Raw genomic sequence first — 14,752 nt, forward strand, 5'->3', positions numbered from 1 at the left:
AACAGCGACTTACCTGTATGGGGTCCCCTGAAGATCTTGGGATACTTTTAAAATTTTTTGCTATTGTTTCTTTTTCAGGTTTTCGACCCTCCTTGGGCCCGACTCCATCCTCGGTGGCACTTGGGCAGCAAGCGCCTCTGCCGCCGAGAATGCGACCTCCCGTCCGCTGCCGCCCAGATTGGCGGCGTACGTCTTCCATTCGCCGCCGCCGACCTTCAAGGGACCTTCTCCCTGAATATCCTGTCCAAAGTACCGTCTGGTACCTCGGTGGAGGCCTTGCTGAAAATCGGCTCCTATATGTTTTAAAACTCTTATGCTGGCAAAAGTAAGCTATACGCCTGCTTTTGCCAGGCGTAAAAGTTTGAAGGACATTCGCTTGGCATAAGTTGGGCAAATAGTCCAATCTCTCCCACGCGAATGTCCTCCCGGGGATGAGGAAGATCTGTCTAGAGAAATCTTGACAGATCGGAAGAGCCGGTTTTCAGCGCCACGAAAACCGGCTTTTGCAATGTCTTGCCAGGTCTGCACGCACTTTGTACGGACCCAGCAAGGCCACCATTTTCAGCAATTATGATCATGCTGTGCTATTGAAGTGGCTTGTAATTTTGTTTTCTAAGGTAAGTCTAATAATGCCAAAAGCTAATGTGAAATATAAATGTAGCACTTGTAACAACTGAAGCATGTAGTGTAATTTGCTATTTTTATTTATAAAAAAAGGTGAAATAACATTCTGATGAAATTTCAGCTGTTGCGCAGTAAAACCTGTCTTCAAGAATTTAAAATTGGAGAAATGTTCAACAAATTCTATGGGGAATTGGCACAGAAGAGCAAACTTCCAGACACAGGTGAGTTTGTTTTTGTTGCTTTTTAAACATTTTTCCTGTGAAGCACAAAAGGTAACACATTTCTGATCCATTTACTGTTTTTCTTAAACTGTGAATAATTACGCTAACAAGGCTTTAGCAAGAAACAACAGATTTAAAAAAAAATAATGTTTTATGGCAGTTTATGTTCATTATATTTTAAGAAAACAGAGTTTTGGAAAAAACCCAAAATGTAGCAGTTTCAGCTTATCTCTGGTATTCTGACAGTTTTAGTGCCCGTTTCTGTCATTAAACAGTGGAAACCACCCCTCTAGGTCTCTGCACTGCAAGGTGGAATGCTGTGTAACTGGCACTCAGTGATGTATGTTCATAACAGTTCTTACTGCTCCTGTCAAGAAATTATCAAGTCTTCCCCTTAAAGAGCAATAAATACAGACTGTGGGGAAAGGATATGCCAGTGCAGTGGCGGAGGGGGGAAGGTGGAGGGGCGTGCAGAGGTTTTGTTAATGCATATAATGTAGTTGAGGTCCGTGTTGTAATTCATCAGTGCCGTAGTTGATTTAGGAATGTTTATTGCTGTCAGACTAGCAATGTTACTCCGAGAGGGAATGGAGTGTTTGACATGGGAAATAGAAAAAAATGATAGTGATGCATTGGAAAGGCTTCTATTCCAGCACTAAAACATCCCTCACTTTGATGAGCAAGATTTGATGGAACAGCAATCTCTTTGGTCTTGAGTGGGTGTAGGTACTTTATCTGTTTACTTAATCTAGCACCCACCTCCTTAATACTGTTTAAGATACCCAATAATCACGTTATTTATATAAAACATTTATGCAGTTGCATTAATATTTATTTTAAATGACTTGTCTTTATAGTGTTGGAGAAGGTATATGAGCTGTTGGGGGTTTTAGCAGAAGTACAGCCTACTGAGATGCTGGATAATTCAGAAAAACTCTTTCGTGCTTACTTAAGTGAGTTAAAAGCACAGGTGAGAATGAAATCCTCCCCTTTTGTTGTTTTATGTAAGATTTTGTTTTCAACCATTGCTTAGTTTATTGTTTAACCTCTCTAAGTCTTCGCACCAGATATAAGAATTTACAGAACTGGAAAAGACCATTGCAGTCCATCTGACTGGTCCCAATATTTAGGAAGTTTCAAATTCCTCTTTCATTTTTCTTCCTCCAGGTACTTATTGAACACTCCCTTGCCAACTCACTCCCTTGCCAGTTCATTCCATTCCATACATTCACATAATCTAGTTAAATCTAAACAAGCATTTCACCCTTCCTCTTCTATGTTTGATGCTGTCCTCTCTTGTAGGATCTGCGACTATATTAATATCGACATTTATCTTGCCTATACCTTTTAAAATCTTGAATACACCAAAACCATTCTCCGTCCAAGAGGGTGGACAAGCTGCATGCTTTCAGGTTTTTTTCCATTCTGTCCAATAGGATTAAATCTCCTGTGTCTCCTAAGCTCCAAATACAATGGCATCCCTCTTCTTGCATCCTCATTATGGAAGACAAATCACATCATTCCCTTGTTCTTTCTAATGGCTTCAAAACTGAAACCCCTTACTTCCTTCAATCTTTCCTTTTACAATTTTAAGACTTTTTAATAACCCAGGTTTGGCATCAGATTTGGTGGTGTTCTGTACAATAGACATTGGTCCTTAACCTAAATTTCTCAACTATAAAAACAAGTGGGTGAAAGTGGTCTGTGGTAATTTGTTCTGTGGCTATCTTTGCCATCTGTTCTTTCTTGGTGCTGTTCGGAAATTGCCTTTTTGTTGGTTATCTTATAGAAAAACAAATGTTGAAAGTGATATGTTTGCTCACTTTTTTCAATTTATTGCTAAGCTCCCATAGTTTAGCCCAAGGTAAGTTGGTGGATACTATGGGGTCAAGTTTCGGCTCCTATTTTTTTTTGGAGCAACTGGTTTAGAATGGAGTATCTTAGAAATTGCAATTTTCGGCATTTAGTTTGCTCCAGTTCTAGTCAGTTAGAACAGTTTCAGTTTGGAACAGATTTTTTTTTTCAAAGGGGGGGCGTGTCCGGCCACTTACACCTGTTTTGAAAATTTAGGAGTGAAAACTTACTCCAAACTAACTTAGAATGTAGTAAGTGCAGATTTTTGTTCGCTCAGAAAAACCTTGCCGACACTTTACAAATCAGGCGTAGGAAACGAGGGGGGTGGGGAAGGGAAGTAATTAAATTCTACAAGCATTCAACAGTCTTACTTATACAAATAAAGAGCCATCCTGAATAAAAAATTATAAACAAAGCAAAGACAAAATATTGACTATTCCTACCTGTGTGAAGCAGCAGCAGCCTTTGAACTGTGGTGCTTCAGGCAGGCCTTCTATGTAGGAGACAGGGGCGGCGTCAGTGACTCGACAGCAGCCCAACAACGGCAGCAGGCAGCCTTCGAGCTGCGGTGCTTCAGGCAGGCCTTCCTTCCATGTCGGAGACAGGGGCGGCGTCAGTGGCTCGACGGCAGCCGAAGACACAGCAAGCAGCCTTCGAGCTGCGAGGGAAGCTGAGGCCATTCGGCCACGGGATAGGGGAGGCGTCAGTGGCTCGACGGCAGCCGAAGACACAGCAAGCAGCAGCCTTCGAGCTGCGAGGGAGGTTGAGGCCATTCGGCCACGGGATAGGGGAGGCGTCAGTGGCTCGACGGCAGCCGAAGACACAGCAAGCAGCCTTCGAGCTGCGAGGGAAGCTGAGGCCATTCGGCCACGGGATAGGGGAGGCGTCAGTGGCTCGACGGCAGCCGAAGACACAGCAAGCAAGCAGCCTTCGAGCTGCGAGGGAAGCTGAGGCTGAGGCCACGGGATAGGGGAGGCGTCAGTGGCTCGACAGCAGCCGAAGACACAGCAAGCAGCATTCACTGATTTCAGCAGGTGATTTCTTCAACAGTGCTGCTAAAAGCACTCCTTCAGACACCCAAAAAATCACCAAAATTCAATTCCAAGCCTTTTCATGGATTCAACAGACAAATGAACACTTTTCTTTAAGTCCCTTTAAAAATGGCCGAGTGCCAATGTTTATGGGCTACTGCACGCGCGCTCCAACGCGCACGCGCAAGGCTGCCGGCACGACGTTTTCTTATTTAAATTGTAGAATCTGCGCGACTCTGTGGCTCTGCCTCCCGCTGCTGTGTGCGCGCCGCGCCGAGCTACCAGGGACCTGCAGGGAGCCGGAGAATCTGGAGGTATTTTTCTGACGCACTTTTAGGCGCGAAAAACGGGCGTCCAGGTTGGGGCTGCGCCGTTCTAGGCACGGCCTGAAACTTCACCCCATTGTTTTATGAGGACAGGAGTGATATGTAGTTCACAGTCAATCTGCTGCTAAAGTGAAAGGAATTGTGGCAGTATTCTGGTAAACAAGTGTTTCAAAAAAGCAGCTCATTGGGAAAAATGTTCTTGGTTCCTTTTTTGTTGTAAAGTTGTTAAGCCATTCTTTATAAATGTGTTTACAATTTCTAATTCCTCAGATGACCTCTGCAACAAGAGAGCCGAAACTTCTAGTGGTAGCGGGATGCCTTAGAGGGTTAATGGCACTTATGGTAAACTTCACTAAATCTGTAGAGGAAGGTGAGTTTCTTTCTTAAATTATATTGACATATAAATGCTTAATGCACTCCAGCCATGTGAAAAAAAATAACAATTTCCAAATACCCTGTGTACTTTTTAGATCCAAGGACATCAAGGGATATTTTTGACTATGCAGTGAAAGCCATAAATCTGCAGGTTAGTTCTAAATTAGTGGACACTGTGTGTAGAAAAATGTCTCAACTGGAAAGATAACTGATAAAAGGTTAAATGTTGCCTTGGGGAATTGACAAATCTTGGAGCAGAAATATCAACATCGATTCAGACATAATTTGACCCATAATTTGAAATTTAGGAGATATAGTGGTGGTGGTGTGACATTAATTGGAGACCATAATTTACAGCAGCTGACATCTGAAGATAGTACTTTTTTTTCAACTACGCGTTTGAAACACAGTATGGACAGTTGTATACCATTTCACTGATGGATAAAATAAAATTGTGTTCAGCTTTGTGTGTCAGAAGGATAATTTAATTTTCATTATTCATCAAGATGTTGCATCTCAAGCATGCAACAGTTTTTTGAGAAGTTTAGTTAGAGTTTTGAAAATATTAATGTTTTTGTTTTAAGTAGTCAAGGTTTAAAAGTAATCCATGATTCTTACCCAGAAACCAATGGGGAATACTTACTCGAAAATGAAGGGAGTACCCTATGTTCGTACTCGTGTTATGCCACGTTTTCCACTCTTGTTTCCTGATGGAGTGAGTTCCTGATCTCATCCAGGTTGTTTACTAGAGGGGGGTGGGGGAGGAAAATGAAAGGCTGAATCAACCCACACTGCTCTGGTACATTTACTGATAATTGATGTAAGACCAGGTTGGGGACTGGTACACGATCCAAGGTAATCTATTGTATAAAAATATATAGAGAAAAAACAGTGAGATTTGACATGAAATGTTGTGGTGTAATATGGTCCAAAACATTTGTTGTTTTTACTGTCATGTTTCTCTTTTTGTATCAATCCAACAACCAACAATTTTTCTTTTTAAAGGCAAAAATAATTTACAATTCAAGTTCATGCAATGAAAAAGTATTTGAGAGCACTTAATCTTGCACACTTGCCTTAATTTGATTACTGTGGACTCATCAATGTTGGGATTTGGCTATCCCAGATTTGCAATACCTCTTGAATGGTTATTCAGGATATTGATTTTATAATTTTAATTGTGTTCTCTCTGCTTAAAGATTCTGTCTACTGTAATTAGTTTTGCCTACAGCTTAAAGAATGGCATATGATATCAGATCTGATGGTAGTAATAAGCAAAAGGCGTACAGATATTGGTGGTTTTGCTAAGCTACTGATGGTTTTGATGCAAGGAAAAGGTGAATGCTAAAATTAGCATTGGCTTGGTAAAACATAATGCCACCTAAGTTACTGTTACCAGTTGGAGTGAGTCAGAAGGTTATGGGTTTGAGCCCCACTCCAAACAGTCCTAGCGAGTTGAGATGAGAGTTGCAGTCACAGAGTACCGGGCTGAGATCGAGCAGGGTTACCTGCGTTTGATGAGAGCACGGTGACCTCTCCATTGTTGCTCCAGGAAGCAGGAGACCAGAGCTCCAGCATCTGAATACTGGGTTGATATCTAGCTTGGATTGTAGTTGTATCTGATGGGAGTGGAATGGCAAGCCCATGTTGCATCGAGCCAGTTCTCCCTGGTCCGGCTAACAACCTGCTCACATAAAATGGGGTCTTTGTTAGGGAAATAACTCGGTATATGCTCATGGTCATCTGGATCTCAGCAGTAGAAAAAATGGGCTGCCTTGTGCCACCAGTCAATAACAACATAGGATGGGATGTTCTATTAAGCAGGAGAAATAATGGAGAGATCACCGCGCTCTCATTATATTGATTAGATAAATCAAATTGGCCAAGATAGCCTTGAGGAAGAGTTCATAGAGTGTATCTGGGATGGTTTCCTTGAACAGTACGTTGTGGAACCAACCAGGGGTAATGCTATCTTAGGTCTAGTACTGTGTAATGAGACAGGATTAATAAATGATTTAATTGTAAAGGATCCTCTAGGAAAGAGTGATCATAGCATTGTAGAATTTCAAATTCAGTTGGAGGGTGAGAAAGTTGGGTCTCAAACCAGTGTCCTGATCTTAAATAAAGGCAATTACAAAGGTATGAAGGCAGAGTTGCCTCAAATGGACTGGCAAAATAGATTAAAGTGTAAGACAGTTGATGAGGAGTGGCAGACATTTATGGAGATATTTCATAACTCTCAACAAAAATATATTCCAGTGAGAAGGAAAGACTGTAAGAGGAGGGAGAACCATCCGTGACTAACGAAGTAAAGGATGGTATCAAATTGAAAACAATGGCATACAATGTGGCCAAGATTAGTGAGAGGCCAGTGGACTGGGGAAAATTTTAAAAAACAGCAAAGGATGACTAAGAATACATAAAGAGAGAGAAGATGGATTATGAGTGTAAACTAACAAGAAATATAAAAACAGATAATAAGAGCTTCTACAGGTATATAAAAAGGAAGAGGGTAGCTAAAGTAAACGTTGGTCCCTTAGAAGATGAGACTGGGGAATTAATAATGGGAAACAGGGAACTGGCAGAGACTTTGAACAAATATTTTGTATTGGTCTTCACCGTAGAAGACACTAAAAACACCCCAATAATAAATAGTCAAGAGGCTATAGTGAGGGGGGAACTTAAAACAATCACTAAAGAAAAAGTACTCGGTAAAATATTGAGACTAAAGGTGGACAAGTCCCCTGGAGCTGATGGCCTGCATCCTAGGGTTTTAAAAGAAGTGGCTGCAGAGATAATGGATACATTGGTTGTAATCTACCAAAATTCCCTGGAGACTGGAGAGGTCCCAGTGAATTGAAAAACTGGAAATGTAACGCCTCTATTTTAAAAAGGAGGCAGACAGAAAACAGCAAACTATAGACCAGTTAGCCTAACATCTGTCATTGGGAAAATGCTGGAGTCCATTATTAAGAAAGCAGTAGCAGGATATTTGGAAAATCATAATGCAGTCAAGCAGAGTCAGCATGGTTTTATGAAAGGGAAATCATGTTTGACAAATTTGCTGCAGTTCTTTGAGAATGTAACGAGCAGGGTGGATAAGGGGGAACCAGTGGATGTGGTGTACTTGGGTTTCCAGAAGGCATTCGATAAGATGCCACATAAAAGGTTACTGCACAAGATAAGAGCTCACAGGGTTGGAGGTAATATAATTAGCATGGATAGAGGATTGGCTAACTAACAGAAAACAGAGAGCGGGATAAATGGGTCATTTTTCCGGTTGGCAAATGGTGACTAGTGGGGTGCCACAGGGATTGGTGCTGGGGCCTCAATTATTTACAATCTATATTAATGACTTGGATGAAGGCACTCAGTGTAATGTAACCAAGTTTGGTGATGATAGAAGGATGGGTGGGAAAGCAAATTGTGAGGAGGACACAAAGAATTTGCAAAGGGATATAGACAGGCTAAGTGAGTGGGCAAACATTTGGCAGATGGAGTATAATGTGGGAATGTGTGAGGTTATCCACTTTGGCAGCGAAAATAAAAAAGCAATTTATTATTGAAATGAAGACGGATTACAAAATGCTGCAGTACAGAGGGACCTGGGGGGGGGGGTCCTTGTGCATGAAAGACAGAAAGTGAGTATGCAGGTACAGCAAGTAATCAGGAAGTCAAATGGAATGTTGGCCTTTATTGCAAGGGGGGGTGGAGTATAAAAGCAGGGAAGTCCAGCTACAACTGTACAGGGTATTGGTGAGACCACACCGAGAGTGCTGCGTATAGTTTTGGTTTTCTTATTTAAGGAGGGATATACTTGCATTGAAGGCAGTTCAAAGAAGGTTTACCAGGTTGATTCCTGAGATGAAGGGATTGACTTCTGAAGAAAGGTTGAGCAGGTTTGGCCTATACTCATTGGAGTTTAGAAAAATGAGGGGTGATTATATTGAAACATATAAGATATTGAGGGGGCTCAACAAGGTAGATTCAGAGAAGGTGTTTCCACTCGTGGGGGAATCTAGAACTAGGGGGCATAGTTTCAGAATAAGGGATCGCCCATTTAGAACTGAGATGAGGAGGAATTTCTTCTCTGAGGGTCATAAATCTATGGAATTCTCTGCCCCAGAGAGCTGTGGAGGTTGGGTCATTGAATATATTTAAGTTGGAGATCGACAGATATTTGAACGATAAGGAAGTGAAGGATTATGGGGAGTGGCCAGGGAAGTTGAGCTGAGCCCAAGATCAGATCAGCCATGATCTTATTGAATGGCGGAGCAGGCTCGAGGGGCCAAATGGCCTACTCCTGCTCCTATTTCTTATGTTCTTATGTATTTTTGTGTTTCTTTTAACAGATTATCCTAAAGAGATATGCTGTTCCTTTGGGTAAGATATATTTGATTAATTTACATCACCTTTACAAATTGATACAATAACCATTTGAAATTCAAACTCTTTTAATTGTAGAGTTAAAAGGGTTCACTATTCATCCATTTATGGAAGTGGACACAAAGAACCTGAAACCTCGTGTTGTGTAATTAGGACACAAGCTGTGGAAGTGAAGGAGATTTTAATGACAGTAAATACAGGAAAAAATTATTATCATCTAGTAATTATGTACAATGTTTAAATCTGCAAAGATACTTGTTGCTTCCCCTTCTGGATTTTCATTGAAGGTATTGAAGCATGCTGGGCAACAAATTCGAAGAGGTTGGCAGCCCTTTTGGTAACTTGCCCAGATGACCATTTTTAATGTGTGAGGTTGACCATTGAGTATTGGCCAGCTATTGAAGTATAGAGCCCATCACAGTTGATCCTGTCCTCACTGGATATTCATGCATACTCACTTCAAGCAGGAATCACTCAATAGTGATCAGGAGTGAATACAATGCCGATTCTGGTGCTGGATGTGAAGCTGATTGTAGCATGCCAGTTACGTGAAGCTGATTGTAGCATGCCAGTTACCACCCTGGCTGATATTTGCCAACTTAGCACATACCAGGGATTGAATCTGGGACCTTTATGGCCTGTATGGTTTAAGAACATGCCACAGGGGATATTTTTGCATCTGAGCACCGATTTTTCCCTCTATTCAACTTAAGGTTGTTTTGAGATGTGCTGGCAAATTTGTGGATTAAGCAGTCGCTACAGTTGTAACTGGTTGTGAAGAGGAAATCTAATAAAAATCCCTGCGGGGATGCTCAAGAGTTCATCTTTTTGTATCTTTTGTACAGCTGGGCTGCGTTTGTTCACATTGCACTCTAGCCAATTCAGCACCTGCCTCATGGACAGCTACCAAACACTGTTTGAAACAATGTCGAAATGGTGTGGCCATACAAATGCTGATATGAAAAAAGCTGGCAATGCTGCACTTGAAAGTTTCCTTAAAGAGGTAATTAATTCTCCTTTAACCACTGCAGTATTTCAGTGTTTGAAAATAATACAACTTTGCCATAAATTGATAGAAACATTTTCCATCTAATTTTCTCTCTGGAAGCTGTGGAGTCACGCCAGGGTACTCACCAGCTGGCCACATAGCTTGGTTTCTTCAGCAAACATTATTATAATACATTACAAGAAGTGGAGAGGCATTGTTTCTTTTGAATATAATAAAAAATATGATATGGAGCATCCTTCACAATTATTACACAGTATTTATAGCACTGAAACAGGTCATTCCGCCCAACCGGTCCAAGCCAGTGTTTATGCCCTTCTTTATTTAACTCCATTAACATATGCTTCAATCCCTTTCTCCCTCATGTGTTTATCTAGCTTCCCTTAAATGCATCTATGCGAGTTGCTTGAATTACTCATTGTGACAGCGAGTTCCACATTCTAACCACTCTCTGGGTAAAGAAGTTTTTAGAGGAATATAGAAAGTTGAGGCAAATTTAAAAAGGATATTAGGAATGCTAACAGAGAACACAAGAAATTCTTGGCTAGTAAAATTAAGGAAAACCCTAAGATGTTCTACTTTAGTTCTATATTAAGAGTAAGAGGGTAACTAAAGAAAGGGTAGGGCCTATTAGAGACCATGAAGGTAATCTTTGTGTGGAGGCGGAGGATGTTGGTAAGGTTCTTAACGAATACTTTACATCTGTTTTCACAAAGGAAAAGAGCAATGCAGATACTGCTATCGAGGAGGAGTATGATATTCTGGATGAAATAAATATAGTAAGAGAGGAAGTATTAAGGGGTTTAACAGCTTTGAAAGTAGATAAGTTCCCAGGCCCGGATGAAATGTATCCCAGGCTGTTGAGCGAAGTAAAAGAGGAAATAGCAGAGGCCTTGACCATCATTTTCCAGTCCTCTTTGGATCTGGACATGGTGCCGGAGGATTGTAGGACTGCTAATGTAGTACCCTTGTTTAAGAAGGGAAAAAGCGATAGGCTGAGTAATTACAGGCCTGTCAGCCTAACCTCAGTGGTGGGAAAATTACTGGAAAAAATCCTGAAAGACAGGTTAAATCTACATTTGGAAAGGCAAGGATTAATTAGGGACAGTCAGCAGGATTTGTTAAGGGAAGATCGTGTTTGACTAAACTGATTGAATTTTTTGAGGAGGTAACCAAGAGGGTCGATGAGGGTAGTGCGTACGATGTAGTGTATATGGACTTTAGCAAAGCTTTTGATAAGGTTCCACATGGTAGACTGGTCATGAAGGTTAAAGCCCATGGGATCCAGGGCAAAGTGGCAAGTTGGATCCAAAACTGGCTTGGAGGTGGGAAGCAAAGGGTGATGATTGATGGATGTTTTTGTGACTGGAAGGATGTTTCCGATGGTGTTCTGCAGGGCTCGATACTGGTTAGGTGAGTGGGCAAATGCATGGCAGATGAAGTATAATGTGGATAAATGTGAGGTTATCCACTTTGGTGGTAAAAACAGAGAGACAGACTATTATCTGAATGGTGACAGATTAGGAAAAGGGGAGGTGCAACGAGACCTGGGTGTCGTGGTACATCAGTCATTGAAGGTTGGCATGCAGGTGCAGCAGGCAGTTAAGAAAGCAAATGGCATGTTGGCCTTCATAGCAAGGGGATTTGAGTACAGGGGCAGGGAGGTGTTGCTACAGTTGTACAGGGCATTGGTGAGGCCACACCTGGAGTATTGTGTACAGTTTTGGTCTCCTAACCTGAGGAAGGACATTCTTGCTATTGAGGGAGCGCAGCGAAGGTTCACCAGACTGATTCCCAGGATGGTGGGACTGACCTATCAAGAAAGACTGGATCAACTGGGCTTGTATTCACTGGAGTTCAGAAGAATGAGAGGGGACCTCATAGAAACATTTAAAATTCTGACGGGGTTAGACAGGTTAGATGCAGGAAGAATGTTCCCAATGTTGGGGAAGTCCAGAACCAGAGGTCACAGTCTAAGGATAAGGGGTAAGCCATTTAGGACCGAGATGCGGAGGAACTTCTTCACCCAGAGAGTGGTGAACCTGTGGAATTCTCGACTACAGAAAGTTGTTGAGGCCAATTCACTAAATATATTCAAAAAGGAGTTCGATGAGGTCCTTACTACTAGGGGGATCAAGGGGTATGGCGAGAAAGCAGGAATGGGGTACTGAAGTTGAATGTTCAGCCATGAACTCATTGAAGGGCCGAATGGCCTACTCCTGCACCTATTTTCTATGTTTCTATGTCCCTTGCTTTTTGTGGTAGATATCAACGATTTAGATTTGAATATAGGGAGTATGATTGAGAAGTTTGCAGACGACACTAAAATTGGCTGTGTAGTTGATAATGAAGAGGAAGGTCATGGGCTGCAGGAGAATATCAATCTACTGGTCAGATGGGCAGAGCAGTGGCAAATGGAATTTAATTCAGAGAAGTGTGAGGTGATGCACTTTGGGAGGGCTAATAAGGAAAGGGTATAGACATTAAGCGGTAGGTCACTTAATAGTGTAGATGAATAAAGGGACCTTGGAGTGCTTGTCCACAGATCCCTGAAAGTAGCAGGCCAGGTGTTTAAGAAGGCATATGGAATGCTTGCCTTTATTAGCTGAGGCATAGAATATAAGAGCAGGGAGATTAAGCTTAAATTGTATAATACTTTAATTAGGCCACAGCTGGAGTACTGCGTGCAATTCTGGTCGCCGTATTATAGGAAGGACGTGATTGCACTAGAGAGGGTGCAGAGGAGATTTACTAGGATGCTGCCTGGAATGGAGAATCTTAGTTATGAGTACAGATTGGATCGGCTGGGTTTGTTCTCATTGGAACAGAGGAGGTTGCGAAGAGACCTCATTGAGGTGTACAAAATATTGAGGGGCCTGGACATAGTGGATAGTAAGGGTCTATTTCCATTGGTGGAGGGGGTCATTTATGAGGAGGCATAGTTTTAAGGTGGTTGGTGGAAGGTTTAGAGGGGATTTGATAGGGGGGTGCTTTACGTAGAGGATTGTGGGGATCTGTAACTCGATGCCTGGAAGAGTGGTGGATGCAGAAACCCTCAGCACTTTTAAGAGATGGTTGGATGGGCACTTGGTTACGAACCTAGAGCTGGTAATTGGTATTCGACTGGATGACCTTTTGTTGGACGGCGCAGATATAATGTTAAGTACTGCAGGGAATAGAATACGGCCAGGGTGATCTCCTGGACTAGTTTCGATTGCCTGGATGGGTCGGAGAGGAATTTTCCCAGATTTTTTCTCCCTAAATTGGCCTGGGTTTTTATCTGGTTGTTGCCTCTCCCAGGAGATCACATGGCTCCGGTTGGGGTGGAGTGTAGAATGTTTCAGTATAAGGGGTGTCGCAGTTGTGTGAGGCGGACTGATTGGGATGGGTGCTCTTTGCCTTTCCATCATTGTTCATAGGTTTATATTTAACCTTAGGGCTGCTGACCAAGGGCCGTGCAGCTCTTTTGTCGGCCGGCGTGGACACGATTGGCCGAGATGGCCTCCTTCTGTGCTGTAAATTTCTATGTTTCTATGTTTTTAAATTCCCTATTGGATTTATTAGTGACTATCTTATATTTATGGCCCCTACTTCTGGTCTCCCTTGCAAGTGAAAACATATTTTCTATGTTTACCCTATCAAACCCTTTCATAAACTTAAAGACCTCTATCAGGTCAACCCTCAGTCTTTTTTCTAGAGACTGAGGGTCGTTCAACCGTTCAATCTTTCCTGATAGGTTATACCTATCATTCTAGTTAATCATTCTTGCACCTTCTCCAGTGCCTCTATATCTTTTTTAGAATATGGAGACCAGAACTGTTGATAGTACTCCAAGTGTGGTCTATCTATACATATTTAGCATATCTTCTCTGTTTTTCAATTCTATCCCTCTTGAAATGAACCCGTGTGTTGTTTGCTTTTTTATGGCCTTAGTGACCAATTTGCTATTTTAGTGAATTGTATATCTGTACTCCTAGATCCCTCTCCTACTATACCCCATTTAGACACTTATTTTTCAAGGAGTATGTGACCTCCTTATTCTTCCTACCAAAATGAACCACCTCACACTGATCTGTATTGAAATTAATTTGCCAATTACATGAAAAATTAGTCTTCTACTATTTTTATGTTAACTCTTTCATTGGTTAATTATGATGATACAGCACAATGTTCTGGTTGTTGTGGTACTGGCTTTAAGTATATCTTTTTTAATAAAAAAACAAATTTATTCAACCAGTGCCAGAGTTTTTGAGCTCTATATGATGTTGTCCTATTTTCAGATAATGGGCAGAACTTTCAATTTGGTGGGATCTGAACTGGGCGATATCAGATCAGCCGCCCATTATACACACTGCTTGATTTTCCTTTCGATTCGAGCCAGTTGTGGTTTAGAAAAAAATTCTTAAAGTTCCTGACATTGGAGCAGCTTCAGATGAGTCCTAAATCCAGTTTTACAGGGATGGAACATGTTGTTAGGTTGCATGAATGTAATTGGGACATTATGGCCACCAGTAGTCGTATTTATAAGATACATCAACTTGCAACATTGGGATAGCAACTCCTAGACTTCTGCAGTGTATTTGAAAACAGGTGAAACTGTTAAACCACACTCTCTTATCTTTCCCATACACAGATTGCATTACAAGTGGCAGAAAATGCTCATTTGCACAAAGATAAATTGCAGTACTTTATGCAACAGTTTTATGATATTATCCGGACAACGGAATCGAGCACTAAAGAGCTGTCCATCGCCATTCGAGGATATGGACTTTTTGCAGCTGTATGTTTCATTTTTTTAACTTGTTAGATAAGCAATTACTTTGTATGTATAACATGACACTATATAGAAGCGAGAGAAGTGTTTGCATAAACATTACTATGTTTTCTAGTAACACACACAAAATGTAAGCCCGAGAAGTCTGGATGCAA

The 14,752-nt window shown here is 41.5% G+C and overlaps 1 protein-coding gene across 2 annotated transcripts in view; it reads left to right on the forward strand.

The window, feature by feature from the left end:
• Positions 1 to 14,752, forward strand: part of prkdc (protein kinase, DNA-activated, catalytic subunit) — a 364,122-nt gene that overhangs the window by 26,948 nt on the left and 322,422 nt on the right. For both annotated transcript variants that reach the window (XM_070892539.1, XM_070892550.1), the window contains exons 5-11: positions 746 to 845; positions 1,703 to 1,815; positions 4,327 to 4,426; positions 4,527 to 4,582; positions 8,784 to 8,814; positions 9,663 to 9,820; positions 14,457 to 14,603. In XM_070892539.1, coding sequence (XP_070748640.1) covers positions 746 to 845; positions 1,703 to 1,815; positions 4,327 to 4,426; positions 4,527 to 4,582; positions 8,784 to 8,814; positions 9,663 to 9,820; positions 14,457 to 14,603 — 705 coding nt within the window. The remainder of the gene's footprint in view (positions 1 to 745; positions 846 to 1,702; positions 1,816 to 4,326; positions 4,427 to 4,526; positions 4,583 to 8,783; positions 8,815 to 9,662; positions 9,821 to 14,456; positions 14,604 to 14,752) is intronic.

The sequence above is a fragment of the Pristiophorus japonicus genome, chromosome 1, assembly GCF_044704955.1.
Source record: "Pristiophorus japonicus isolate sPriJap1 chromosome 1, sPriJap1.hap1, whole genome shotgun sequence".
Classification (NCBI taxonomy): Eukaryota; Metazoa; Chordata; class Chondrichthyes; family Pristiophoridae; genus Pristiophorus; species Pristiophorus japonicus.